This window comes from Brachionichthys hirsutus, chromosome 3 (assembly GCF_040956055.1).
Source record: "Brachionichthys hirsutus isolate HB-005 chromosome 3, CSIRO-AGI_Bhir_v1, whole genome shotgun sequence".
NCBI lineage: Eukaryota > Metazoa > Chordata > Actinopteri > Lophiiformes > Brachionichthyidae > Brachionichthys > Brachionichthys hirsutus.
In genome coordinates, this window is record NC_090899.1 from 12,252,510 (window position 1) to 12,280,355 (window position 27,846).

At 42.5% G+C, this 27,846-nt stretch overlaps 1 protein-coding gene across 1 annotated transcript in view; it reads left to right on the forward strand.

The window, feature by feature from the left end:
• Positions 1 to 27,846, forward strand: part of znf407 (zinc finger protein 407) — a 126,563-nt gene that overhangs the window by 58,343 nt on the left and 40,374 nt on the right. The window contains exons 5-7 of the mRNA XM_068758761.1: positions 16,027 to 16,193; positions 22,744 to 22,827; positions 26,030 to 26,150. Coding sequence (XP_068614862.1) covers positions 16,027 to 16,193; positions 22,744 to 22,827; positions 26,030 to 26,150 — 372 coding nt within the window. The remainder of the gene's footprint in view (positions 1 to 16,026; positions 16,194 to 22,743; positions 22,828 to 26,029; positions 26,151 to 27,846) is intronic.

Here is a 27,846-nt window from a genome sequence, read left to right on the forward strand (position 1 = left end):
CTGCGGCTGTTTGTCCTTCCGACAGCCTGTGTGTGTTTGTTTTGCTTTATCGGAGCAAGTTGACAGAAGACCCTAGATTCAAGATCAATATAATTGTCTTTATGCGTCATTATTTTATAGTTCCCTATAGAAAAAGACAAACTGTGATGCGTGATTGTAATGGCGTGCAGCGAGCGCAGAAGGCTTTTATAGCAATGGCATTTCACAGCTCAGAATTGTAATAAGTTGTCATGTTTTCACCCACTTCTAATGTCGTTCTTAGCAGAATTATTCCCTTTCCTCTGGATGTTTAATCTCTCTTATTTTGGTAATGGATGCACATTCTAGGCCGACTTAGAGGGAAATATGTGTTTGTCCCCGCAATCTGAACAAGGGGGTCCCCATTAGTTTGATTTTATTAATTTTGATTGAGAATTGCAGATGAAGAATTTCTTTTTTCCCCTGACTATTCATCAGAGAACAACAGAATTATCATGATTGTTAAACAAAACAAAAAAATATGAATATGTGGGGCTGATTAGAGCAACATCAAATAAAAGGTGTGTCATTTCAATCCAATCCCAAAACTTTCTTGTGTGACTTGAACTAATAGTAATTTGCAAGCCTGTATTTGTCAAGAACTCAATCTCCTCCTTCACTCTTATTTAGAGAAGACACTTCACTACTTACAAAATATTTGCTTTACTATGATGACTACATATTATATTTATCCTTCTGTGTGTGTGTGTGTGTTTTCCCGACTGTTTCAGTGGGCCTTCAGGCACCTAAATCAACACTTCAATAACAGGGGAGGGGCCAAAGCATGTGATTGACAGCAGCGACCTTGCCTCAATTGCTTGTAATTAGCTCTTTAAAAACTGGGTGCCAAAAGACAACTGACCTGTCTCGCATGCCTGTTTTCATAGGTAATTGTTAAAATGCCGGCCATTTTCCCGCTTGTAACAATAAACTCCTTGTACTAATATACTCATCACTCTTGAACCAGGAGTGCTGACAACCCTGAAGAAAGATATATTTGTTTAAGAAGGAGGTGAAAGTACGATACCGGCAGCTGGAGAGAATGTTTTCACTGTTTAGGAGATGGCTAATTGCTTAAATCTGCTCAAAGATTTTTTTTTTATGTGCAGATATTGGTTGTTACTGTATCTCTGAGCCCAGTAAGCCAGTATGTCCCTTAGAGAAAAACAAATATATAAAAAAAAAATAGCAGGTGAAAAGACACAAACACTGATCCAAAAATAGCTGGCATGATGCATGCAGTCCAGATGGGATGATTCATAAAATAACGACAGGGATATTCAGAACATCCGTAATGACATGATTGCAGTAAGAGGATTCTTTATTCAAAGTGCTATCAGGAAATACGTGTAAATGTGTTGTATTTATATTTATGTAAAAAAAAATATATATATATATATATATACACTTCTTATTATTAGTATTATTGTCATTGTCATCACTTAATGACTGAGCTGGCATCTGGCTTTGCGGTGCCGGACTCTGGGCGTGCTGCCGTGTCCCAGCATGCCGAGCAGTGCAACCATATTGTCAGGCACCGAGGGCCAGGAACATCCACGCTTAACGTGTGTATCAGAGGCGGAAGAGCCCTGCCTGTAGCCAGCATGGTCGCAATATGGACCACATGGAGCAGGCAGGGGTCAAGTCGCACAAAACCGTGTGTGTGTGTGTGTGCACGCGCACCCCAGAGAAAAGAGTAAATAATGTACAAGGCCAATAAAGAGGAGATAACGACAGCCTCTGATTTATTAGAATAAATCCTTTCCCTTAATTATTGATAATGTATCTGCTCTTTAATCTTTCTCTTTCTTCCTCCCCTTATCTGCCAGCGTCAGCACTTTGTCTGTCTGACTTGGTGTTGGGTGGTAAGGCCTAGTTTTCAGCCACCCAAGGGCAGCAGTCAATAACATCCCGTGTTGCCGGTACTGTAAGCAGGGATGTGATTAACAGCGTGGAGAAGCACAGGAAAAATATTCACTTGAAAGCATTCAAAGATAAGTTTAACCGCTGTGGGACGTTCAAATATCCCAACATTCTGAAAGCATGTGAAAGAAAATGAGCTTTTCTTGTTTTTATTTCCAAAAAGATAAAGTCAATGTCAATACAAAGCTGCTGTAACGGCACAGAATAAAGCGGGCTCTGCTCGGTGCGAGTGTTGACCAACACACACAGTGATCAGCGGCCTGCATTAACCACAGTGCAGCATCAGCAGACCAAATCGGTGTGCTTGCACTCATGAAGCTCCATTTCCCAGAGGTCTGAGCAGCTCCTGTAATCCTGGTTTGGCTCTGGCAAGGCCCCGGTGACCCCTAGCTCACCTTTGTGTTTGCTGGCTGCTCGTATGAGCAGGAGCCAGCGGACAGCGCCTTGGTGTTTACCCTACTCAATATTTCATGGAGAATGAGGGATCGTGTTAATATTGCTGTTAAAATTAAGCGATAATTAAAATTTGTTAGTTTAAAAGCCATTGCAGTCTATAAAAGTTTGATTACTGGAAAATTAGGTGCATTAAGTTTTTATGGGTTGGGCTGTGCTATCGCTTGGGAAAGATTTTTATGCACTTGTCATGGGCATATGGTGCAGTTGTGGGAGTGTGTGTGTTTGTGGATATTGGGGGGGGGGGGGGGGGCGCTGTAAGGGAGCCATGTTGGTCCTCTAAAAAGCTGACACGCTTTAATCTTAGAATGTCTACCCCTGTGGTCTTCGTCGTTATTAGTTAAGCGCGGTACTACCACTCCCTGGAAGCGGCAACTGTGACAAAATGCCAATTATAAACCTGAGTCTGTATCTTTGAGCAGAGAGGTCAGAGGCCACGTGTCTGTCTGAGCTGCTTTATGGTCGTGCCGTTTAGCCAGTAATGTCACATCAGCCCTCTCATCGAGGCCGCGTCTTGATGTTGGTCGCCCTAACATCCGACTCTTTGATACAGGGTGCAGCAGGGGCCCATGGGCTCCTATTACTAATAATAATGTTGGTTAAAAGTCGACAGCTCGTCCTGGACTCGGGAACCACTCGTCATGTCAGAGCAGCATGACCTCGACTTGTGGAATAAATCCGCAGCAGTAGTTTGTCTGATCGCACAACAGCGTCTACCTCATCTCTGCAGTGCAGCTCCAACAGTCCCTCCAGCTCGTGAAGTTGTTCTTCCTTTAAGAATGATGTCACCCACCGTTGATACCCAAGTGACATTACTCAAGCAGACAAGAACGGACAACGTGCACAGTTCACCTTCATAGTCATTTCACATTGTGGCTCGGCCACCGGGCTGTTACGCAGGGACACAATTGTTCAGCTAACTGTTGACAATGGTTGGACATTATGCACAGTGGGACTGTGGAAAAACTGGGCTGTTGCCAGCCTGTTTGTCTTTTCTATTGAAACATCAGACTGTCATGGCAGAAATGGATGTTGCCAGGCATCACTAATGAGCCAATTAATCAATGAATTAGCCGAGCAGCGATTAAATTAATGTGAGCTGGACAGGCGAGCGGCAGTCGTGGATATATCCTGAGGAAGGTGATTAACGCACACAGAACAGGCAGCGTTCAACAAGGCCGCTATTAAGTTGGACAATACTTCCTGAACTTTTCTCATTTCAGCTAAATATAGTACAGCTTAATTCATTTTATTTTATGTGGCCTTGAGAAATATCACTGTATTTCCCCGGAGCTGAGCCGCATCGCTGTTAAGCTGTCGAGCATTTTTTTTTAATGGTGTTTTTTTTTCTTACCGTTACATAATTGTATTAGCGATCATTTCCAATCAAGAAAGATGGACTATCTAATAATAGCAATACCTGAAAAATAATAACCAATAAATGACCCTTTACCACTATGCATTTTTTAATTTCATAGATAAACAACACTGAAACATTCGTTAATAATGCTTATCTCTACTGAAATCAATTACATGACCTAATAAGAATAATTTCCATTGTGGAGACAGATCATGGTTGGGTTGATTAAATTATTCTCCAGGTTATGGTTCCCCCGCCCACACACACACACACACACACGGACACACACGCCTCCACAAAAACAGTTGACTTCCTTTGCATTGATATAAAACACTCCTCCTATTATTGTCTGAATACCAATCATTAAATATGTCAGCTACGGCAAACCCTTTTGTATTTTTCAGGGTCAGATGTTCTTACACAAGCCCTGTTGGACATGTTGGGACATAATTTGTGCCTGATGCATCATACTTTGGACAGTTTTTCCCAACTAGGGCCCTGTGGCCCGTGCAGTGGACAGTCTTCAACCTGGCTGGAGGGGTCTTTCAGGGCCTCAAAGGAGTCTCCAGCATAATGAACAGTCCCAGTTCACTGCAAATTAGTCAGTTTGGAAAATGTATATGTGACTGCAAAAATTCGATTGAGCCCACCAGAAGTTGTACAATTCATTACTCCATTGACTGTAAGAATGTTACTTTATACATATTATACACTGAGAATCGATGAGATCAACCCTGATGGATTCAACGCACCGTACCTCATCGTCTCCCAATGTCCCAAACCCCAGACACTCGTCTTGCGCCGAGACATTGCAGAATGGGTGGATGTGTAGCAGCGATGGGGAGGCTCCCTTGATTATGTGACATCCTCCGGAAGACTGCCGGAGTTGTTTCCTCCATTACTTAGTAAGGGGGAAAAAAGAGGCCTTTTCACTATTGAGATTGTCACTCTCAATTTGGACTAACGGTAAGCATGCACAAGGCCTCCTGGATACCCCCCCCACCTGCTCTAACCCCCACCCCACACACACACACACCCACAATATCTCCACGCCCCCTCCCCCTGCAGCGGATCGCCGTGGTGACAGTTTGATTAGATCATCAATCGTGGCCGTTAACAGCGGTTTTCCTGAGCACCTGGACCAGCAGGTCACAGCTGGCTCTGAGCTACCGCTGTCCCCTTGACCCAGAGCTGTGTGTGTCTGTCTGTATCTCTTTGTGTGTGGAAGTATGCTTGCACACACACACACACACACACACACAAATCGCTGCTCACACATCCAATTGGTTTTTGTGTGGTTTACCAGCCTGCACTGCGTTTGTGAACTTTCAAGTACATCCATGTGTTTTTGTGTGTTGCGTCATCTTGTTTTCCACATGCATAGTGACTAACATAGTGATGTGTCTGTCTGCACACGGCCACGTCTATGTGCACACAAGGCTGTAAACACGCTTTATTTTGATGTCCTTTCCCATTTCAGTACAACGAAACACTTTCCTCAGTTGGCCTTTAGAACTATCGTGTTATTGTTTTATTATATTTATTATTAGTATCATTATTATTTTCCTCTGACCTGGAAGGTTGAAATAATGAAGACGCTATATATATATATATATATATACACACACACATTTTGCGTGAGATCATTTTCTCACAATTGAGACACAGCGGGAAATGTCTGTTAAGTAAAAAAACATTTTCATAAACCAGTAGAAGTGTCAGAAATGACTAATTCACACGTTTGTATCTCTACTTTCTACTTTGCAGCATGGTGCAGATATACAGATACTACAGTGCAGTAGTTAAGACTACTCGTATGTTACCGCCGCGCTCCCACCTGCCCAGCCACGCACACACTATTAACTGTTGCTACAACACAGTGTACACTTCACAAACACACATACACATAAATTCACCTGCTTCCCCACGTTTGTCTTCGCCGTCTGTATCGGGTTCCTTGTCGTTCGGGGAAAGCTGTTAAATTTATGGGCTAACAATAATGGGACAAAGTGTGCGTCTCATTGCGATTCCTCAGGTATCCCATGATTAGATAAACGTCCCTGGTCTTTTCATAAAGCTTGTTTATGGCAGCGTGGCACCATATGCTACTGCTTCCACCCCACCCACCATCTCTTTTGCTCTCTCTCTCTCTCTGTCTCTCTCTCTCTCTGTTTAATTCTCTTTCTCTTTGTCTCTTTCACTGTCTGTGCTTCATGCACCGCCCGACCCTGCCGCTACCAGATGCAGCCAGGCCATTATTCCATTACGGCTAAAGTTGTGAATTAACATGTAGAAGACATTACAGGGGAATGATGATATCCATCTGCACTATTCATAGGTATTGCTTAGTGAATTGTCTGTGCAGAAATGGTGCCACGATAGCGGTGTGATCCTGTTTAATAAAGTCTTGGATGCTGTGGGTTTGAGTGTTTCTGCTTTTTCTGAGCAGGGTTGTGTAAATTTTCTTGAATCATCTGTAGTTGTAAATTAATCCTAATACTTACTTTCTTGTAATTTTCTATTGACTAGTAAACCTGCCGTCATCATTTCCTATTTCAAGGCTGCTGTTTGGCAGGATGTGCTGAACATGTTACACTTTATAACAAGCTAATTTTTTTATAATTTAAAACTTGTTTTAATTTGACATTTGAAATTAATAACCTAAAGATATACAGTATTTTGTTAAAGTCATGACATCCAGATGAAAGCTGCAATGCTGTATATAAAGACAGAATTGTTTGCCATCATCTAAATGATGCTGCAGTATCTGCTTGCCTTATTGCTATTCTCGGGGAAATCTGTAGGAGATCATTCAGTGAAATGCGTCTGTACAGATGGCGATGATCATGAGTTCAATCAGGTTAAACGTGTAGTTTCTCCAAAGCATTGTGTGTCTCTGTGTGTGAGAGGACATAGGAAATAAAAACAAGACTTGCTACACAGCAAGTAAGAAAAGCAATTAACTTCCCCAGCCAGAGTGTGGCAGGGCACATGTTTGATTGTTCATTATATTGTCTTGTTGGGCTCCTGAAGTTGTGTCTTGGTTGAGGGCCAGCAGTAGAGAGAGGGGGGGGGGGGGTGCTCACGACTTTTGTCGTGATTATTAATGGCCATTTCACATTAACCTCGCCGTGCTAATATGCTCGACAATGGTCCAAATCACCTGAGCGATGAGGACGATGGAGGCGGCCCTGTCCCCCAGTCCTAGCCGAGGCTGCAGCAGCTACCCCAGTATACCCCCCTACCCAATGACCAAGATTAATGAAAGCGCCGCCATTTTTAATTAGCACGGCTGCAGTCATCAATTATGTCTGCCCCACCCCAAATACAAATATTGTTATATTTGGGAGAAAAAAATCTTGATTTATTTCATTGTGGTGGCCGAAGGAATGAGATGAATGGCCTCTCATCATGGTCATTTGCAGGGATGAGGAGGAGGAGGAGAAGGAGAAGGAAAGTGGATTGGAGGACACGGTCAGGGAACCCAGTAGGTTTTAGTAAACCTACGCAAAGACCTGTTTCCAACTGTCCAGAAACTTCATTAGACGTCCGACCCAGAGCTCCACCAGAACCTTGATATATCAGAAGCAGTTCACACCATTTATTTGCCTGTCACAGAACAGTTGCAAGAACAAGATGTGCATTTGAATTGTTATCTAGAATTTCAACGAGACTAACAAACCATGAACCCTTTCAGAGGCTGTAGAAAACTGAAAACTCAGGATGTTCCATCTCATTTGCTGTTACAGCAGGTTTTTGTAGTGTCATGTGGAAATCTTTTGCTGGGGCTCCACTTTTTTTACAGTGAAAACCAGTTTATCCAGTCTGCTCTCATGACTGACGAGATGCCGCAGCTGTATCGTTTGGGCATCCATCCACGAGGCCTTGTTGCTGTCTTAAGGCCCTTTTCACTCATGACAACTTTTCTTGTTGTCCCTCCGCACTATTCTTTTCCATTATTATTCTTGTTTTGTTTGTTCCAGGACAAATGCTGGAAATGAATAACCTAAAAGTGATAACTGCTCTCTCCAGTACTGATTCTGACCCTTGAAGCACTAATTCTGTGCTCACTTTTCCATGTTTTCCATGATCATTTTAATCAGATAGTACCTTTTTTTGTTCTGGATGTAAGCCTTTTGTTAGCTGCAGCACAAATCCCAACAAGCATCTAGTGATTATTACTCACAGAGCATTAACATTTTACCCTTGTGAGTTTAAATGTGCTTTTTGCCACTGGCTTGCGGGTTGAAGCTGCCCCCTCAGTCTTTGCTGCAGACATTGCATCCGTCATGACAGCTCATTCACTAAGCAAGGGCACCCAATCCATAAACCTAGCTGTTGAAAACAAGACAGCATTAGTAAAATACTGTGCTACAACTTAATGTGTTTGTCCTTTTGAAAGAAATGGGACCTGTGCCAGATCCTTTTCCCTCTGCTACTGTGTGCTCCATCCATTTCAGCATTGGCGAATGCGGCCTGCACTCATCCTTAAATCCTGCCGCCGAGTGTGCTTTGACACGACACAGCGTAGAAGGAGAGAAAGAAAGTGTTTGTTTCAACACTCGGGAGGGTTTTGTTTTCCCACAAAACAAATGTAGAGTTTCTTGTCTTCTATTAGCATTCTTGCGTGAATAGAGCTATGAAGAAAAAATATATGTTCCTCCAAATCAATTATTCAAAATGAAAAGAAAGCTATAATATTAGAGTCATCCGTACATTGCCGGCGTAGTGCAGATCCTTTCTTTAAACTTGCTAATGGCAGCTGAGGATGTGTTGTAATAATAATGTAAGTATGTGGCTTTATGACTTGGAGATGTGCACGGCTCACCTCTGTGGTTTGGGAGACTGTGTGTTTGCCCTGCATTGAGCTAACAGCCATTTCACTTGTGCTGGCCATATGCACACACACACGCACACACACACCAATTTTATACTCTTGCTGCGACGACCATTGCCTGCCCACTGACTCCAGAGAGAAGGGTGGGAAACATGTTGAATATTTTATGAAGCCCAGGAACCCCACCTCTGTCTTCCCTACCCAGCAAACCACAAATGCTCTGTCCAGCAATGTGCTTGCACACACACACACACACACACACACACCAGCAGAAAACAGAAATAATGTTTTAAATGCAATCATTGTCAGGCCCAAACAATGTCATTTATCAAGGGAGCATTTGGGACTGTATAATAAGTTTCACATTATTAATACAATTTTTCATCCTCTGTCAAGCCTATCTGATTTATGGCACGCGTGTGATCTAAGGTGATCATTGAATTACAATTTCAGTAATAAGAGAGAGGATGGACCTGGTCTTTTACTTCTGCCCAGCGAAGCAACCCCCAACACACACAAACACACACACACACACACACACACACACGCATGCATACACAAACTCTCCAGCCTCCAGTTGCAAAGCACAGCAATTACACCCAATATACGGCCTCCACCGCGCTATACGCCGCTGCTACTGTATAACTTTTAACAGTCACACCACAGAGCAAATGTGCTAAATATTTACGTGTTAAACCAATATGCCATCTTCCTAATTTCAGTGAGAAAAGGAGGAAGGGGAGAAAAGCAAATGGACTTAGGGCCCCCTGTTAATTAGATAAGGGACAAAGCTCATTATTCTAAAATGATGTTGGGGCCCAGAGAGTAAATATGAGTGGCCTGTTAGGGGCTCACTAATGGGACAGGGATGCGCATCCTTACATGATTTACAACTAGATGCTTTTTGATGTATAGAGTGTACTTTTTATTAAGTGGCTGCTGTTACGGTCACTGGCTCAGTCATTTCCCTTTGTGTCTAATCAAAATCCATTTCCAGACACCCGACTGTCCGTCCAGACCCGGCCGCTCCAAATGGGAAAGAAATTACGGGAATGTCTGCACTTTCATGTCTTTCAAGCAGCCGCTCGACTCACAGTCGGCCATTTATGCTGAGGATGCAGATAATCTTACAACCAAAACAACAAATGAACAAATGGAAATGTGAAATTATTTTGAGGTAATGAAATAACAAAGACAGACTCCCATCATAACATTTGGATCCAGTTTGAAGGAGTATTTGCACTATTAGCAGACTTGCTCTTCTCTTATCAGATTAGCCGCTCGTTGAGGGCTCGGTGATCGGCGTCATGCATCATCCTGTTTGATTTCTGTTTAGAGCAAATTTGGGGAAGCTGCTAATTGGATTGTGGGAGTGTAGCCCTGGTTATAGATGGTAAACAGCAGAGCAGACTTCTCTCCCCTCCTCTCAGCCCTACAGGCAGCGAAAACGCCAGCTCTCCTCAAGATCGCCACAATTTATGACACATTTTCTCTGTATTCTTAAAAGATAATTAGGTTTATCACCCCCCCCCCCCCCCCACACACACACACACACAGCCCCCATTCCTTCCCTTTTGTGTACCTGAGAGTACACAACCACAGCATAAAAACATAAATATTTCTGCAGCACAGCGGCACTGGCAGGTGAGCCTAATGAAATTCTAGGAGTGTAATTTGATTTACGAGGTGCTAATGCGGCCTGATATTAGAGAGAAAAAGCTCTGATATGGCTGCCTTGTGCTGTATTTAAGGCCTATCAGAAGGCTGATAAAGAGCATCCTGTCCTCAGCACCGCAGCTGAGTTATTGTTGCAGATATTCATATTGATAGTAATTCTCCCCGACGCAATTTAGTGCCAGCAATATATAAATATGGAGATAATAGTTAATTTTGCTCGGTGCTCAGATTGCGATGCTTTAAATTCAAGACTTACCAAAAAAAAAAAAGCTTTTGAGCAGTGAAGCATCTGGACACTTTTTAAAGTGCCATTTAAAGGATGGGTATGGGTGTGTGTGTGTGTGTGGGGGGGGTAGGAGAGGCCTTTGACCGAACCATGTCACACAAATCAGACTTCCAGTACTTTTCAGTGACTGCTAATTTCAGCAGGAAGCTTTTTGGTGCTTTTGATTTGCAGTTTTTTGGTTGAAATGTTGTTATTAATAGTCTGATATCTGTTCAAGCTGTTAAGCTTTTAAATGAATTGTGTCTGGAAGCGAGACATCGCACCAGCAGGCCTACGCCTCGCTGAAAGGTCATTCCTTCGGGTGTTTTGCCAGAATCACGGAGTTTAATTGTTTTGCAAAGGAAAAAAAGAAATCTACTTCTTTTAATTTAATGTCTTTGCATGCGTGTGGCTTGTTTTATGCAACGGTGCGTCTATCTGTGTGTGGCCAACTTCGCAGGCTCAAATTTAGGTCTGTGTTTTTCAAAGTGTGTTTGGGACTATTGATCTATGAGTCATAATAAAACAGGCAATAACAGGGCCACCACAGAGGGACCTGGCCTTTGCGCCTCCCTGCTCCGCCTCGCTCCCGTCTCCTTTCTGTGCCACCTCCTTCTCCTGGCTTCTCCCCGCCCCCTAAGTTATGGGCTGAATAACAGTGCAACAATATTAAGATAACATTTCCTGATTGTTTGTCAGGCAGGAGGCTTCTTCACCCTGCTTTCATCACGTCCACCGTGTTCATTAAATTGACAATTTGTATTTGCCCTACAGCAGGATAAACAGGAGCTTATCTGATGGGCCTGGTCTTTTATTATTTATTTCATTACCCCCCCCACCCCCCCTTCTCCTTCCCCCCCTTTCTCCCGGGATTGAAGGTAAACATAAATCAGCAGCAGCGTCTCTGTTGTGTGCTGTTGTTTATATTGCGGTCATATGCAGCAGCGGCAGTCCTCTCGGAGGAGGTTCATCTACAACACTCTGCAGACGCATGTGGCCTCTTCGTGGAGGTTTTACTTGTTGTTTGGTGTGACATGCCGGCCACACACTCCTGTGGGCCTAAGCATGTTATAACTCGATATATATTTCACTTGAAAATGCTTTGCTGTTGGGATAATTCTTGGACTCCCTCCTGAGAGATCCTACTCTTCGCTCTGCAGCAGTTTTTTTTTTTCCACTAAAGAAGGCCGGAGATGACTGTGTTAACTTGAACATTAAACTAGTACCAACTGGGAAACTTTTTATTACATGCAAAAAAGAGTGTATACAATACAAGAAATAAGAACCGACTCGAGATGATTTTACTTGTCGAACAGTCGTAGTTTCAGTTGGTCCCAATAATTCGGAAACGATACAAGGCTAGTAAATAACTTTTAAAGCAAGATCATTAATCTCAGGTTCCAAAATCTTGCGTTCTATTTCCGGGCAGAACTACTTGCAGCGTACCTGTGGGCCGCATTGACTACAGCGCTTTCTAAAGCATTTCTCTTAAGCGCAGTGAGAAATGATGTTGCCCGGTTCGATATCTTAGCCCGGGAACAAGCTTGTCATCGGTCGGCATTGTGCGCCTGCACAAAGACTAAAAACAACGAAGCCTGCATCCTTACTTAGGAAACACTTGTCCCAGAAATGTGATCTTTTCTTAATTTTTTACCCCCCCCTCCCCCTCTTCTAATCAGATTTCAATTGACTGCCACTGAAGGAAGAGCCTCTCCTCAGACACATGTATAGGTCGAAACCCAGTCAGCCACCATTTAAGGCTTACTCTGTCTTCCTCCCAATATCTTGGAGAGCTCAGGGCCAAATGATTTAATCTTCATTCAGCTAATTTAGTCTGGATTTAAGATGCCGGGTTTGTCGAAGTGCAGAGTGATGGGGTCTGAAAACAGGATGAGAGGAAAAGGGTGAGGAGGGGAAAACGGAAGGAAGGAGAGTGGGAAACAGAGTGGGAAAGAGATAAAGATAGAGCGATGGAGGGACTGGAGTAAGGCGGGGCGGGTGGGGGGACTGAAAATGATGATCCATCCTGACCCTAGTGAATGCTGTCATGTTCCCCCCTCTAGGTAATCTCTCTCACTCACTCGCTATTTTGCATGCGAAAATGCTCTCCTGACAGTTGCATATCAGATAAATTGTCTCCCCCCCCCCCCCCCCCCATTCCCTTCACCAAATACCAAATAAACAACAGTCTTCACTTTGAAGTTGTCTGTTTGTGTCAGTTTGGCTTGAGGCGAGAGTCGGCCTTGCTCCCTCTTTCTGTCTTTGTGTTGCCGCGTTGGAGCGCTGGCGGATCATTTCCTCTCTCCAACTGGCCAACACAACATAAAATACAGACGGATGCCATAATTGTTCAAAAAGGCCAACATAATTAATCCAGTCCATTAAAAAACAAATAGTTTGTTTACATGACACTTGAGGATCAAGGGTGCCAGTCTAGTCGTAAACCCTTTTTTGTGTGTGTAATTTATTGAATAATGGGGTTAGGAGGGAAAAAAACACATATTCAAGTTCACACTTTTGCAAGATCCTTCTCTTAAAGCACCACCTTACCACTTGGGGGCGATAGTGAGTGTGTGGTACTGAGTCAGGCCTTTTTTTCCAGGGACAGTTAAACACACGGTTGGTCCTGAGGGATTTTATTTTATCACAATTAGGGCCAGTGTGGCTTTTGATGTTCTGACAGTTGCCCTACATGCCTGAACTGATCGGAGGACCATGCCACAGTATAAATATGGTAATGAGTGACGGGGCAGACACTGCAGCATGCAGCTTTCTGTGCATGCAGCCAAGAGTCCCACCTGGGTGTTTGAATATATTTGCGCAGGGTGTCAGTCGTGTCGCCTTGTTTTGTGATCATATAGGAGAAGAGGAAGGGAGATGAAGAGTAAGAAAGCAGTGAATATGCTCATGATTATCTCGAGGCACCGATTGACTGTGATTTGGTTTTACCAAATGTAACACCTTAAATCATATGATAATTTTATAAAAAATGCATAAAAATACACATCTGGTTCATGAATACAATATTAAATTAACAAGCATGATAAACAAGCTGATGTGACAGATTTCAGAAATAATTTCAGACATCTCAAAATTAAACGTCCCATCCTGCACATATAAATGCAGTAAAGTCATTGTGGTGGCGCATTTTTATGTTGAGCATTAATTTTTCGTCTCACGCAGGCTTTAAATCATTTCCCAAGCAGTTCTTTAACTCCTCTGTGCTGTTGTTTGAACTTGCCATCCCTAAAATCCTAACATGTCTCAGTCTCAGAATTTCCATTGCCTTGGATGAGTCTGAAAAGCTTTCGCAGCATTTGTGAATTAATTGAGGTGCGTTTGTGTGTTAAAAATTATGTTCTAGCAACCGTTGTAAATCGACAGTATTTGATCTTTTCTTTTTTCTTTCGTTCATACTTCTGTCTGTCTTGCCTTCTACTTTTATCCGCATGCATTTAAAAACAATTCCTCCGACTCTCTTGGTCTTTCTCTCTTTCTCCCCTCCACCCCCTAACTTCGGTGTGTTCTGCACGGTGCCTGGCTGTTTAGAGGCACCATGCATATGTATGGGCGAGACGGTGGATCGTGACGGGATCTGACATGCGGGGACAAGATCAAAGCGCTCCATCGGATCCCATAAAAACAGACGCAAGCCCTCCTCTCATCCTTACAAAAACCCCACTGATAGTGAACTCTGCCAGCCCCGACTCCTCCATCTTCTTTCCTCCTGCCTTTTTTCTCTCTCTCTTACTCTTCCCTCCATCCCAGCATGTCGCATGCCCACGTCACTGCCTGCCTGCCTGGTTTGCCTGGTTTTGCGATTACGCCCTGTGATATACAATTGCCCCGTTTAACTCATGAAGCGGGAGTGTTGTGCATAATGCTTACAATAAAAGATAGCATCTCTTCACTCATCTTCTTTACCTCTCCCACGGTTGCATGAGCGGCGAGCCTTTCTATAAATATGAGAGAGGGAGGAAGAAAGGAATGGAAAAAGAAATGCAGATGCAGACACACATCTGTTGGTCAAATAAAGCCCCTTGCCCAGTCAGTTTATGAGCTCAAGAGGAAAACAATACTTTTTAAATGTGCATTTGAGCTGAGAGCCAGGTGATGAAGGCGCCATTTTAAAGCCGTGCCGTCGTTTCTGGTAAGTGAGCTTAAAATGTCCCCTCTTCTAGCACAGGATGACACCCATATGACATTTAGATTCATCTTCAAGGGACATACATTTAGACACGGAAGCCAGGACACACTTTCACTTCTCCCTTTCCACTCTCCCCACTTCCCCGTCTTTAATTCCCTCCTTTCTCTCTTTCCCCCCCCCCCCCTCCCTTTCTCTTACTCTCCTTTGCTCCCCTTCTTCCAGTAAGGAAGATGTATGAGTTTGAATTATTGATTCAGACACATGCTACATGCTGCTTGGAGTCATTATTTGTTCAGGTGAGTGTCATGCTGCTCGCTATGAAACAGATACCACGGGGATTAAGCGACACAATCAGGACTTAAAGACAGCCGCCCTCCCTAAAATAACATAGCCCTCACTGCAAGACGAATGCTTCCCAAAACCCGACTTCATTTGTTTATGACGCGCACATTAGTCATTCTGTGCCTAAATTATAGTGTGAGGGTAAAGATTAATTCAAGCATAAGCCTGTTCTATTGTTTTCACGTGTGTGTGTGTGTGTTTCTTGAAGCCTAATAACACAGGAGATGAATATAGGTGCAAGCATCCTACACATTGATTAAAAAAAGCCACAGCTTTTGTTGTGTGGTAGGCGTCAGCATAAGGAGGAGACAGTCGTCCAGAGAAAGGAATGATATCAGTAGGTAGTCATTTTTCTGATGTGGAAAGAGGCTTTTGGAACCGCATAACGGAACAACATTGTTTCCAAGTGATTGGCTGGATACACGACTCTCCGGAGCAGAGTGAGTCGTGATGCTGATCACGTCAGCAGAGATTAGAGTGATGCGTTTGGGAGGAAGCTGAGATTGAGAGAAGCTCTGATGCGGCTGCCTTAAGAGAGAGCTAGAGGGAAAATGTTGCTAACTGCTCATTTAGCCCTGGCTAAGTGGTCAGGGACGCTGGACAGGTGAACTCCATTCTCCCATCTGGCCTTTCAGGGTGTGTGTGTGTGTTTGGACTGTAACAGAATTTCTCCGGTCCTCTGGGCCCTGGTGCAAAGCAGAGAATAAATGGTGGAGGTGGCAGGCCAGGACAGAAAAATCAATGCCTGCTTATACAGACATGACACACCGGCAGCCAGCTGAATGCTCTGTGTTGTGTTATGTGCGTGTGTGTGTGTGTGTTTGGGGTGTGCAGCACACAGCCGTGGCTCTCTGCACTCCGGGGGTGCAGGTACCCGGCAACCTCCATTTCCTTCACACGGCATAGATTGTCTAGCATTTTACATCAGCTTTGGGATCAGTAAATAACTCTTACTTTTTTTCCCCACTCCCTAACTCTCCTCCGTGTGTCTTCTTCTGCTGCAGGAAGTTTGAATGTGACTTGTGCGACCGCTCCTTCAGTGAAAAATGGGCCCTGAACAACCACATGAAACTGCACAGTGGGGAGAAACCGTATAAGTGTGCCTGGCCATCCTGCCACTACGCCTTCCTCAACCTGTCAGCCATGAAGGACCACTACAGGACACACACCGGTGAGTCACCGAGCGCCAGGAGGCTCCACGGTGAGCCATTACTGCCGCACTCCTCCATGAACACGATGACTGACACTCCTAACTGCATGAGATTTTCTTATTTTCACAGGCAAACAGTGTTTTTATGAGCGAGAGACAGAAGGTTATTTATCAAGAAACACTATAATTGGATCAAACAAAATCCATAGCTGTAGACTGTTTAACAAAAAGACGTTTATGTCTTATAACTGTGAAAATCTCACATTAATTATGAATCTTCACAGCTTTGTTTGGAAAAATATACACTTTTTTTTTTTTGGCTGATAATAGTCACGACTTGTCCATCTGTACTTATTTTCAACATCCAGAGAAAGTTGAGAACTAGTTCTTGGCGGCCTTGCAGACACTCTGTTCGATGGTTAAAATCCTTGCATCCTGATCCCAGAAGGACCGTCACAATTATTTTATGTTTTACCAGCCAATTATATTTAAACAGAGACAATTAATAGCCAAAAGGAAAGAAGAAAAAAGAGGTTTGGCTTTTATATACATCTTTTTTTTTTCTGCCATCGTCCAAACATAGGGGGTTGCTTGATGAGGGAGGAAACACAGTGTGTATTTCCCCAGAAAAAAAACCCATCTGGTCACCGAGTGTGTGTGTGTGTTCTCCAGACCAAGCCGGGCAGCGAGTGTGTGCTTATCAAATCCATCTGATCCTCGAGGGTGTGTTTTCCCACATTAGGCTGATCCAGTTTATGTGTTGCTCAATACAAAATGGTATGAATGTACATGTGTGTGTATTTGTTCATACCGTTTCCTCTTTGTTCTAAAAAAGAAGTAAGAAGAATAGGAAGAAGATATGCACAATTTTATTACAATCCTATTTTAATTAAAGTATCAAGGATTTTAAAACCTCAAATATTTTTGCACAGATTAAATCACATAAACTGTATGTATTTTTTATTTATTTTTTGCCTGTCTCCACCAAGACACATGAACCACGATAAATACTTGTGTCTTTCACTGTTGCGAATTCTTTCAACAAAATAAATATTGGATGGTTTTTATGGAAAGTCTATTTTTAATGTGAATCTGATGATTGCCTGTCATCCTGTACAGATTATATCATATATAAACCAGACAGTCTTGTTTGTTTCATGGACAAATATGTTTAAGGTGACTAAAGGTTGCTTGTCGTCTTTGTTCTATGTTTAATCTAAAATAACAGCCTGGAGGCTCAGGAAAGGAATGCAGGGTGTTCCCCATACTGACGCACCTACTTTAAAAGCCATGTTCCGTAACCAGGAAGGAGGCTGAACTGGATATGAAACACCTTGCTCTGTGGTCGATCACCAGTACTCTGATACTGGCGATGGTGCTGCAACATTATCAAACCAACAAGGAAACAAAACATTAGAATATTTTTTTTATGTCCTACCTGCAGTGGTTTCTTGCTCTCATTCCATCCTTCACTGCTGTATGGGCACTCAGAACACGACTGCACTGAGTCATGTCTCCTTACTTACTAAAAACTCTGGATAGACAGAGCTGTGGGAGGATACTCTCTTGCATAATAGCTCCTCGATAGGAGCCCAAGTCAGAATCTCTGAAAGTGTCTTTATGCTGCAGCCCAGCAGTTTCCCCTCGGCCTCAGTAATGTCCCACACACGGCTCCTTGATGCCCTTTTAAGTCAATGACAGAAGCAGCAGCAGCCAGCGGCCTGACAGCCTGAGTGAGCGCTTGCAGGAGAGCCCTCCATCCGTCACGGGTGCCCGTTGTGTGTGTGTGTGTGTTCAGTAGAAGACCTGCTGGATGTTATTTTAAATGTGTTTTAACAGTGATGTAACATCAAGGCGCCTCTGACATAATTAGTCGTTTTATTTTCATTTGTTTCCAGCCCTCATCATTCCCCATCAGCGGCTGCTGTCATGCTGTCACCTCGCCGTCACACGGAGAGGCGTGAGGTAGCGCGTGGCGGACGTGCGTGCGCTCAAATCTTTGTGAAGTGATTAATACGGAACAGAAAAGTGCAGAAATTAGAGATCAAGGATGAAGAAGTATGAAAATATGAAAATAAGACAATTAAAATTTCACCTGAAACACCTTCCTTTCAGGAGGCTTGAGCTGATTAGCATCCCAAAAGGTTCATACTGGTTGCTCTTGCGTGACCCATGACTGTGTGTGAACCAAGAACTTCATCAGCGTAAGAAGTTTAGAAGGAGTCAGTCTTTGTCATGTGTGTGTAATTGGTTCATTATCCCTTTACATTTACAGAGCTGTCAGGATGTGGACACGTGTTTAGTCTCCATGCATGAGCCTGATGTGGATTTGTCTCTGCGACACAAACATCTATGGAATAATGTTTTGCACAGTGTGTTCTCACTTCAAAAGGTAGTGTGTCCCATTAAGGAAGGTCTGCAGGAAATGCAGCAGTAAACTAAAGATGCTTAACACCCAAGCCAGAGCCGTCGTGCAATATTATGTTGTGTAATTCCAGATAATTTCACGTCAGGTTCCAGAGTCTAACATTTTAAACCGGCGTGACCTGAGAAGAAGCCACCAAAGACGTTTTTTTTTTTATTTATGGGGCTGACATAACGGAAGAGCTAATCAATAGCGTAATGAACAACATTCATGGTGAAAGTGAGAGAAGTCTGGTTTTGTCAACCTTCGTTTGAAATGTGAATATTTTTAGAACTGTTAGTGGAAGAAGAAGAAAAAAACGTTTTTGCGCAAATTCTGCTCCCATTATTATTAATATTATTATTCTATTTTAATATTTTTTGCCATGAAAGTGCATCCAGCGTGAAAGGCATAACAACAGTAGTCAGGGTGGCGACTCAGTAAACAACAAACAACTTGATAGAGGCAAAACATTTTAGAATTTCCTCCCATAACTGCCTTTCAGCTAAACAACAACAAAAAAAAAAAACAGGAGATTAAGGGGTCCCTAACGGAGAATCTCAGACGTTATCGTAAATGGATTGAGCTGCTGGTTTTACTTGCAGATCCGTCCCCAAAAAAGAAATACGTTAACACCTCTGCTTTCCTTCTCCTGCCGTTAACGGGATTCATTGTTCCTCTCTGATTTGTGTGTTTTTTATGATAATCACTCCCTCCTCTCACACCAGTCATGTCTGAGGGAGGGGGGGGGATTCAGTTGTCAGCCACCAGGGTCATTTGTAACGGCTGATGAATGAGCAACTCAAATAAATAAATAAGTGCACTGCTCCTGACCCACCCAGCGTTCCCCAGGATCCCGGGTGCTGTGGGCTGTGGGGTGGGGCAGTCGTACACAGCGACAGGACCACAATTGATTTCTTCATTGCTTCAGTTTGTCGCTTAATCTGGCGATATGCTGATAAATCTTCGCACTTTGTCAATTAATTTCCCTGAAAAATGAGACCCAAAATGGCGAACACATCAATACAGCTGCGGATTCCGTGTCAAAAATTAAGCGGTAGAATTAATTGCCCTCCCATTCGCTCCTGCTAAAACATAACTAATGAGGGAGGCAATTATAGCTGCATGCAGTCGCCTCCAGGGTTATTTAAAACACACACACACACATATATACAGTACGTATATGTGTGTGAATATAATATATATATATATATATTATATTCACACACATGCAAAGAGAGGTTGTATATTTTGACTTCAAAGTTCTTTTATTGTCTCCCAATAAGGCATATTTAATTCCACTAAAGGGTGGCTAGTTGGCGAGTTATCATGGGAACAAAAGAGAAGCAATGATGTGAAGCGATATTCAAATTGCCAAAAAGTTTAAGGGCTCTGAGTGCCCATTAGCAGGGAATGTCATTTTATGACAATGTGTTTTTTGTGTGGAGCTAAACTTCCCGTACGCTGCGTTGTGGAGGCGTTTAAGCTGATGTTTGTGACCTATAGCTCGCTCTGTGACTGCAAATGTGTGTGTCTGACCTCTGCAAGTGGGCAGCCATAGCAAGAAGTGCCGTCAGCCCATTAGTTAAAGTAAGGTTGAACTTTTTTTGTGTGTTAATGCTGCTTAAGGACAGAGCATCAGGTCACTGTCAGATGTTTGTACACTGATATGAATGGAGTCAATGCAAGGCTTTTTGTGGGTTTCTTCGGGGGGGGGGCAGTACTTTAACGGTCAGTGGTGACAACATGTCACTCTTTTGCTGCTCCACCTCCCCCTTCCCCACCCGGATCGTCGGAGGGCTCACCGCCACAGAATAGCAGATGAAAAGCACACATGTAATTCATCGCCAAGCTTTCCTCCTCAAGAATAATTGTGGCGACCGCGGCTCGGCGCAGGGATCGATGGCTATGGATTTTTTCTGTGGTGGGGTCTTGTAGCGTTGGACGTAATGAGAGATGGAATGCAGGGAGGGAGAGGAGTGGAGGAGTAAACGACATTATTTTTCTAAGGGGGTTTAAAGGGCTAACCAGATCCTCAGTTACTATTCTAATCGTTACTAGTTTAGAAATGTGTGAATAAGTAACGTTACGTTTTGTTAAAGGGTCAAAGGATTTTAAACACACTGGTTTGTAGTGGGCGGGGGTCAGCTGCAGAGAGCCGTGGTCAAGCAGAAAATAAGGGGGGGGGGGTGGGGGGGTGAGCTACTTGGCGGAGGCCTGCGCTCTCTCAGTGCTTTTCTAGTATATATTTTTTTCACCTCCTCGTGAGCAAAAGCCTTTTTTTCGAACATAGACCAATTTTGTTTTGTTGTTTCAAATGTTAACTTTTAAAATCAAATGATGCCGAGAAATACTGCTGATTTCAAGAATTTGCAAGACAAGGAACACCAGCAACCACTTCATGGGAGCTAATGGGGATCCTAAACAATAAACAATTTAATTTAAATATTTATGCGGCATGCGTCTGTATGTCTGTATACGTGTGATGCCTATAGGTTTTCCATGAATGCGGATGTGTACATCATGAACTTGTGTGGAATCGTGCTGCTACCACACCGCCTGCAGATTGTGCGTCTGTGCATGGGAATAACAGCCTCTTCCTTTTGGAGTGCACATCTGTGTCCTTTCCATAAATGCATTTGTATGTTTGTGTGTGTGTGTGTGTGTGTGTTTGTATGTGCATGCATTTCCCTGAGTGATTCTTATCACAAATGTTTCTGTGTGTGTGCAGAGGACTGTGACAGAATGTGTGCGATGGCAGAGAAAAAGAGAGAGGGAGAGAGGCCATCATGCTGTTAATGACAGAGCCAGCTGAAGGGGAGAGAGGAGGAGTGTGAAAAAGCTCTCCACGCTCCCCATCTGGAAGGCATCGCCCCCAAATGAAGTTGTTCAAAACCATCCCATTGATAATAAAGCTAATTTTTATGGCTCTGACAAGTATGTAATTATGTTCAGCGGTGCTTTTCAGATTTTATCACAGTCAATAAACCACACTGGCAATTTCCCGTCCCCCATTTGACATATTTACATGGATCCATCTGATTGGAGGAATTAGTTAGCTGTGAGAGCTCTGATGGATTTACACTAGTGATCTGTGACTTCAGCTCGGCTCATCTGTTAGCCAGCCAGAACCCCTGTTCATCTGCTCGGTCTGTTTTTCCTCCTCCTCCTTTATACATATTCATCCAAATCCATCAATGCACCATTTCGTCCTTCTTTGTGTTTAGTTGAGCTCTCGGATCTTTGCTCAACGGCACCTCGGCAGTAATTTTCCAGACTTTTCCATTTGGAAGATTGAAGGGTTTTGTGAATGTACCCTCAATATGTTCGTGCCACTGTCACAGGATGTGTGTCTGTTCATGTTGATGTGAATGCATCCAGCAGGTTTAAGGTTTACTGTCTTTTTACAGTTTTGTGATTTAGTGTTGGTTTGTGTGGATTCCAGGGAACTGACAAAGCGGACCAGTATTACTGTTATTATTTTTTTGTATACAGTACACGTATAAGGTCCTAAAATAGTTTTAGGTTATTACAATTTCTTCACATTTGAAGAACTTCTGTTACTTTTCTAAGAATGTCCTTTGAGTTTTCTGAATATGAAATGGAAAAAAATCTTGTGAGTGGTTAGATGGTCTCGTAGGTCCTAAATATTTAACAATTTAGTTTGAAGAAAACTTCATATATAGTCCATAAAAAAAGCTAAGTGTATTAACTCTTGCACAGATAAACAGTGTATGATTATGATTATCCATCCATGTTCTTCTGCTTTGCGGGTTTCTGGCGCATATCCCAGCTTGCTATGGGCGAGAGGCGGGGTGAACCCCGGATGAGGGCTGCACAGACAGACAACCATTCTCACACACGCTCACACACACTAAGGACAGGTTTTTGGAGGTGGGATTGAGTTTTTACGATGGGTTTCTTGTAATTTGCCTATATTATTAACTACTTTGCTGAAACATATTCTAAATCTAATGAATTTGGTTATATTTATTTATTTTCTCATGCGATAGCGCTGGATTTGAATGAGTGTCATAAATTATAACTATCCATCCATCAATCTGTATTTGTAATTTTAAATGACAGGTATGCAATTGTTTTTTTCTCTCATCCTTGGAAAACCCATTTCTTTATTCTGCATTTCTCCTTTTCCTGCTCTGCTTATAGGAGAGAAGTCTTATCTGTGTGACATGTGTGGCTTTGCTGGAGGAACAAGACACGCCCTCACCAAACACCGGCGCCAGCACACAGGTGAACAAGACACACACCCTGACCTCACAACACTACTGATCGAAGTATGCACCGTGACTGACGCTCCGCTTAGACACTATGTCTTATCACATAGTGTTAACGGCTGTTTGCTGTCACACACACACACACACACACACACACACACGCCGAGGCGCATCAGTGTGACATGCTGCTCTCCGTGATAGGCATATGTAGCAGTATGGCTGACTGAATCTGAGATTTTTAATTTCAGTTATCATTTCACCATGTCATTCTGTCGCTCAGGGAAATTGTGTTTTTCAGATATGGCGTCAATAACCAGTGGTTTTTTTGGGGGAAATTAGGGTATTGAAAAAACACCCTTCTTAACTCTTGTCTGGCAGGCGTCCAAGGATCAAGGACTCTGTTATAAATATTAATTTGGCTTTTCATAATTTATCTTGTTTGCTCCTCAGTCTCTGCCATTTCCCCTCCAAACCTCCAATGTTGGTCCTCCTCTCCTGCGTTGACATGTGTCAATTCCACAGATTTACAGTAGTTGCATATCCCAATCTGTTGTCAAGCAGCTGTGCATGAAGGGGCCACACTGCTAACACTGGTTTCCTGTCACATTTTTATTGTGACATTTTTTTAAAGTCCACTCCTAAAGACATTTTTAGCCCAGTTGTAGATTGCTTTAGAATCTTAAGATATTTCCAAGTCCATCATTTTATCCATTGACTGTTATTATTGAGTAAAACACTAACTACCGGTACGCATACATTTGAACTAAACAGTTAATAAAAAATTCAAATAAAAACCAAAGCATCCACGGAGAGTAATCCTCTTCAGCTACCAACAATGTCCAGTCTAGCATTCTTACTGACAGATATCCGTCCTGCCACTTTGCTTTAAGTGAAATTGATGATCTGAGCGTTTGAGCGAGTCGCCGTCTCTTTCAGATAAATGGCCATGTGTCAAATACGGTAATAATCTCTGATCCAGCGCTAGAAATCTCCCATCTGTTTCCCATCTAGATCTTTCTCATCACGTTTCATGAAGATGAATTCATAACTTTAAAAATATTCTGCTGACAGAGCGATAAACTATCTTGGCTGGGAACACAACGTTTAACAACACATTTTCACCGACACCCATTGTCATTGCCGACACATTTCAGCTCCTCTGCATCTGATGCTGCATCTGAAACGAATATTTCAATCCCTTCCACTGGTCAGAGTTGACGTGACATTTGTTTATATTTTATTCCAAAGAATGATCATTTAACTCTTGGCGTTTGTCTCCAAGACTGAGAGCGAAGAATAGACATTGAATGCCTTGAGTGTGTAATCAAGATTTTGCTAAAGCAATCTTCATATAGTAATTAAGAATCTTTACATAATCAGGTTTGTGGATCAGAAAGGAGTTCAAATCTGTTTTCAGATCTGGAGTTGTATGGCAATTTGAACATGCAACCAATCAGTGAACGTGTTAATAAAAAATAATCTAGAATAATATAATATATTTCACTGCTGGCAATATAATCCTGATGTGATTTGCAGTGGGAGCAACCAGAGCACTGACAAACAACGCAACAAAGACACGGCATGTTTAGGCAGAAACAGAAGATGAGCAATAGACCCCTCAGACATCAGTCAATGTCCATCACTGATTATGCCAGTGTTAGTTCCAGGGCTCCTGGAGCAGATACTGGTATAAAACCATCTCTGTACTGCATCCCTTGTCATCACACTGGCCACCATAGGCCAGGGAAGATGAGGTGGATTAGTTTGGCTACCAGTTAGCAGTTAATCTCACAACAAGTAAAGCTGTCATTCCAGCAAGAAACTCAAATCAGGCACTTTAAATGAGAAAGTGGTTTCACTTGAGGCATCACAATGAAAATCTGAAGTCCTTCAGGTAAAGTTTTATTGTTGTTTTTCCCAGCCTAATTCATCTCGTATTCGTTGTCTGATCAACACTAAATTCATCACATTCATTGCCCCTTAAAACTACCTGAAGGCGAGATGCACTCAGCCCAGCAATGCCACTCCACAAATCACAAGGTGTCACCTCCAACTGGTGACAGGCTGAGGAAAAGCGCTGGGAAATCTGACCTCATTACGCTCACATTCGGATTCTGAAGATACATTTGTGCATCATTATGCATTTAGAGATTCTTTTCAAACATTTACAAATCTAATTACACCCAAACAGCTTGAGATACAGTTACACAACTCTTCAATCACATTTGTTAATAATTGATTACAGTATGCCTCTCAGTGTTAGCTGGCAAAAGGACTAATAACGGCAAATTCAAATCATTTAAGCAATTTCAACTTAATATTTGGGGTAAAACTCCCATACATGTAATAGTAACACCCTTTTTTAGGGTTGTTAACCATCTTTGCAGCTGTCATCCCTCAGGTCCTGAATTACTACAGAACCCCATGACATTCAGGAAATACTGCAGCTCCTAACACAACAGACACAAAGTTGATGAAACACTTCCTTTAAGGCACCTTTTTATGATTTTCACAGTTCATGCATTCTACACTACAGGCTGGACTGTTGCACCTTCCACGGTGAAAACGCACTGCATTGCTTCACAAAACTGCACAGCTCTTACATTACCGTACTTTACATTGCATTACATTTTATTAAGGATGTTTTTTGAAATATATTTTTATGCATTATGATTTCTGTTCTCTTTTCTAATTTTACTTATTTGTCTCTTGTACTAGATTTCCATCTTTGTTGTTTGTTCTTGCATGTGAAAATCTACGTATCAGTTATTTTGCTCAAGCAAATAAAAGTTTATTTGTGGTGGGATTACGGTAAATTATGAATTATTAATGTTGTGTCAGGAAATATATGCTTTTGCCAGCCATGTCAATAATTGTCAACAAGTTATTGACATATAGCATTATGAACAACTTCAAAAGTGAAAAGGGTTTATTTATGAAATAAACAAATTCATTCCTCATGTTTTGACCAAGTTAAAAAAACAAAATTAGATTTTGAAAATGGTTTAACATCCAACATACGAGGTTTGGTCTTGGCCTAACTGGTTTTTGTCATCTAATCCCAATAAACAACCTGCTGTTAAACTAACCCACCATTAAAACAGTCACCAATAATGGGGGAGAGAATCTGGAGCAACGTAAGATGGATAATACATTTCTGTCTTCTTGGTCTCATCGTTGTTTACTGTCTCTAATCTTCTCAAAACCTCCGCCCACAGGAGAGCGACCCTTCAAATGTAAGCTCTGCAGCTTCGCCTCCACCACCCAGTCCCACCTATCACGGCACAAACGCGTTCACACCGGAGAGAAACCTTACCGCTGCCCCTGGTGCGACTACAGGTACTGGCTCATTGATCCGCCCACAGTTGGAGGAGCTGATGGTGCTGACGATCGGGGGGGTTGATAGGTGGGGGTAAGAGGGGCTGATATATAAGTGAATGAGTGTGATAAGATAGCAGGTGGCATTGTAAGGTAGTTTGGTGTGTGTGTGTGTGTGTGTGTGTAGGGGGGTGATGGTATTGCTGGAAGGTGTGTGTGTGTGTGTGTTGGGACGGTGGAGGGCAGACGGGTCTAACACAGCACGGCTCCATCTCATCACTCTGCCATCATCAACAGGCCCAGCTAGAACTCACACACACACACACACACACCTTGATGCGTCTGTCACCGGCAGGTCCCTGTCATTAAAACACCATCATACCACATCAGTAATTACACAGGAAATTGTCGGTGAAATTGAAAAAGTTTTGGCTGGCGTTGCACATCTCTATCTCCCTCTCCCCTCCCTCCATCTCTGACTGTCTCTCTGTCTCTCTCTCATCCCTTGTTTCCTCGTCATGTTGTGGCAGAAGAGTGTGAAAGGGAATGATCTCGAACCCATCATTGGTTTTAGATGTACTCTTCATTCATTTTTTCCCCTCTGTGACAAAGTCATTTCAGCAGCTTGCTTCAGCAGCTCCGCTGCAGTGAGGCGCTCCACTTATTTCATGTCTTTTGTATGCAGTCCAACTTCAAAAAAAAATTAAGTGCTGAGAAGTAATAACAGTAGCCGGGCTATTATTTTCTACTTACCCAAAGATTATCTCACCTTGTACCTCAAGTTTCCGTTTCTTGTCCAATCACATCTCTTTATGATAACAATTAATGATCATTCCAGGATTTCTAACTGATATAGTTTGAAAGACGATTCTTCAAATAATTTTGTGTCTCAATTTGTAAGTGTTGTTTAACAGTAGGAGAATTTCAAAGCATCTTTTCATTTCAACTACAAGGTCTTTGAATTATTATTTTTTTACAATTATTGGATGGGATTTGTGCTATAGGCAGCTAACAGACAGCTACGTATGTCAACACAAAAAGATGATTGGTTTTTCATGGAAATTAAAGGAATTTACTTGTGCAAATTTCAAGACAAACAGGAAAGGTTCACAGCATTTGTTCATGTATCATATCTTGTGCAATGCAAGCACTGTGTTTCTACATATGAGTTTATTTGTATTTATTTTTTAGAGGCTTTTGTTGATTTGTTGATGAAGGAAAGACAAGTGATTGAGCATTGAGTCTTGTCTTGTATATCTGAACAGGTTTTTGCCTCTACTTAAAATGAGCTCAGTTCAGTCTGAAATATCTCAACATGAAGTTCTCCTTTGAGGGTGACTGCTGTCATCCATTCATTCATTCCTGCTTTGCGGGTCACGGTTGTTGCTGGATCCTATCCCAGCTTGCTACGGGCGAGACTGAATGTGTTGCCAGCGCCACACGGAGACAGAGAACCGCTCACGCACACACATACCTACGGACAATTTGGAGTAATCAATTCACCTAAATTGCATGTTTTGGGAGGAACTGTATTTAAGAAAAACTCTTAACTCTCTCAACTCAGATGATGAACCATGTACATTCTAAACATCAGTATGTCAGCATTGTTATTGTTTTATTTACAGCAGCCAACAAAGAATGCTTTTGAAGCAACTATTTTTTTTTACCTCAAATAAATAATGATAATTTTGCTCAGAATTCCACATTTCTGTGACAA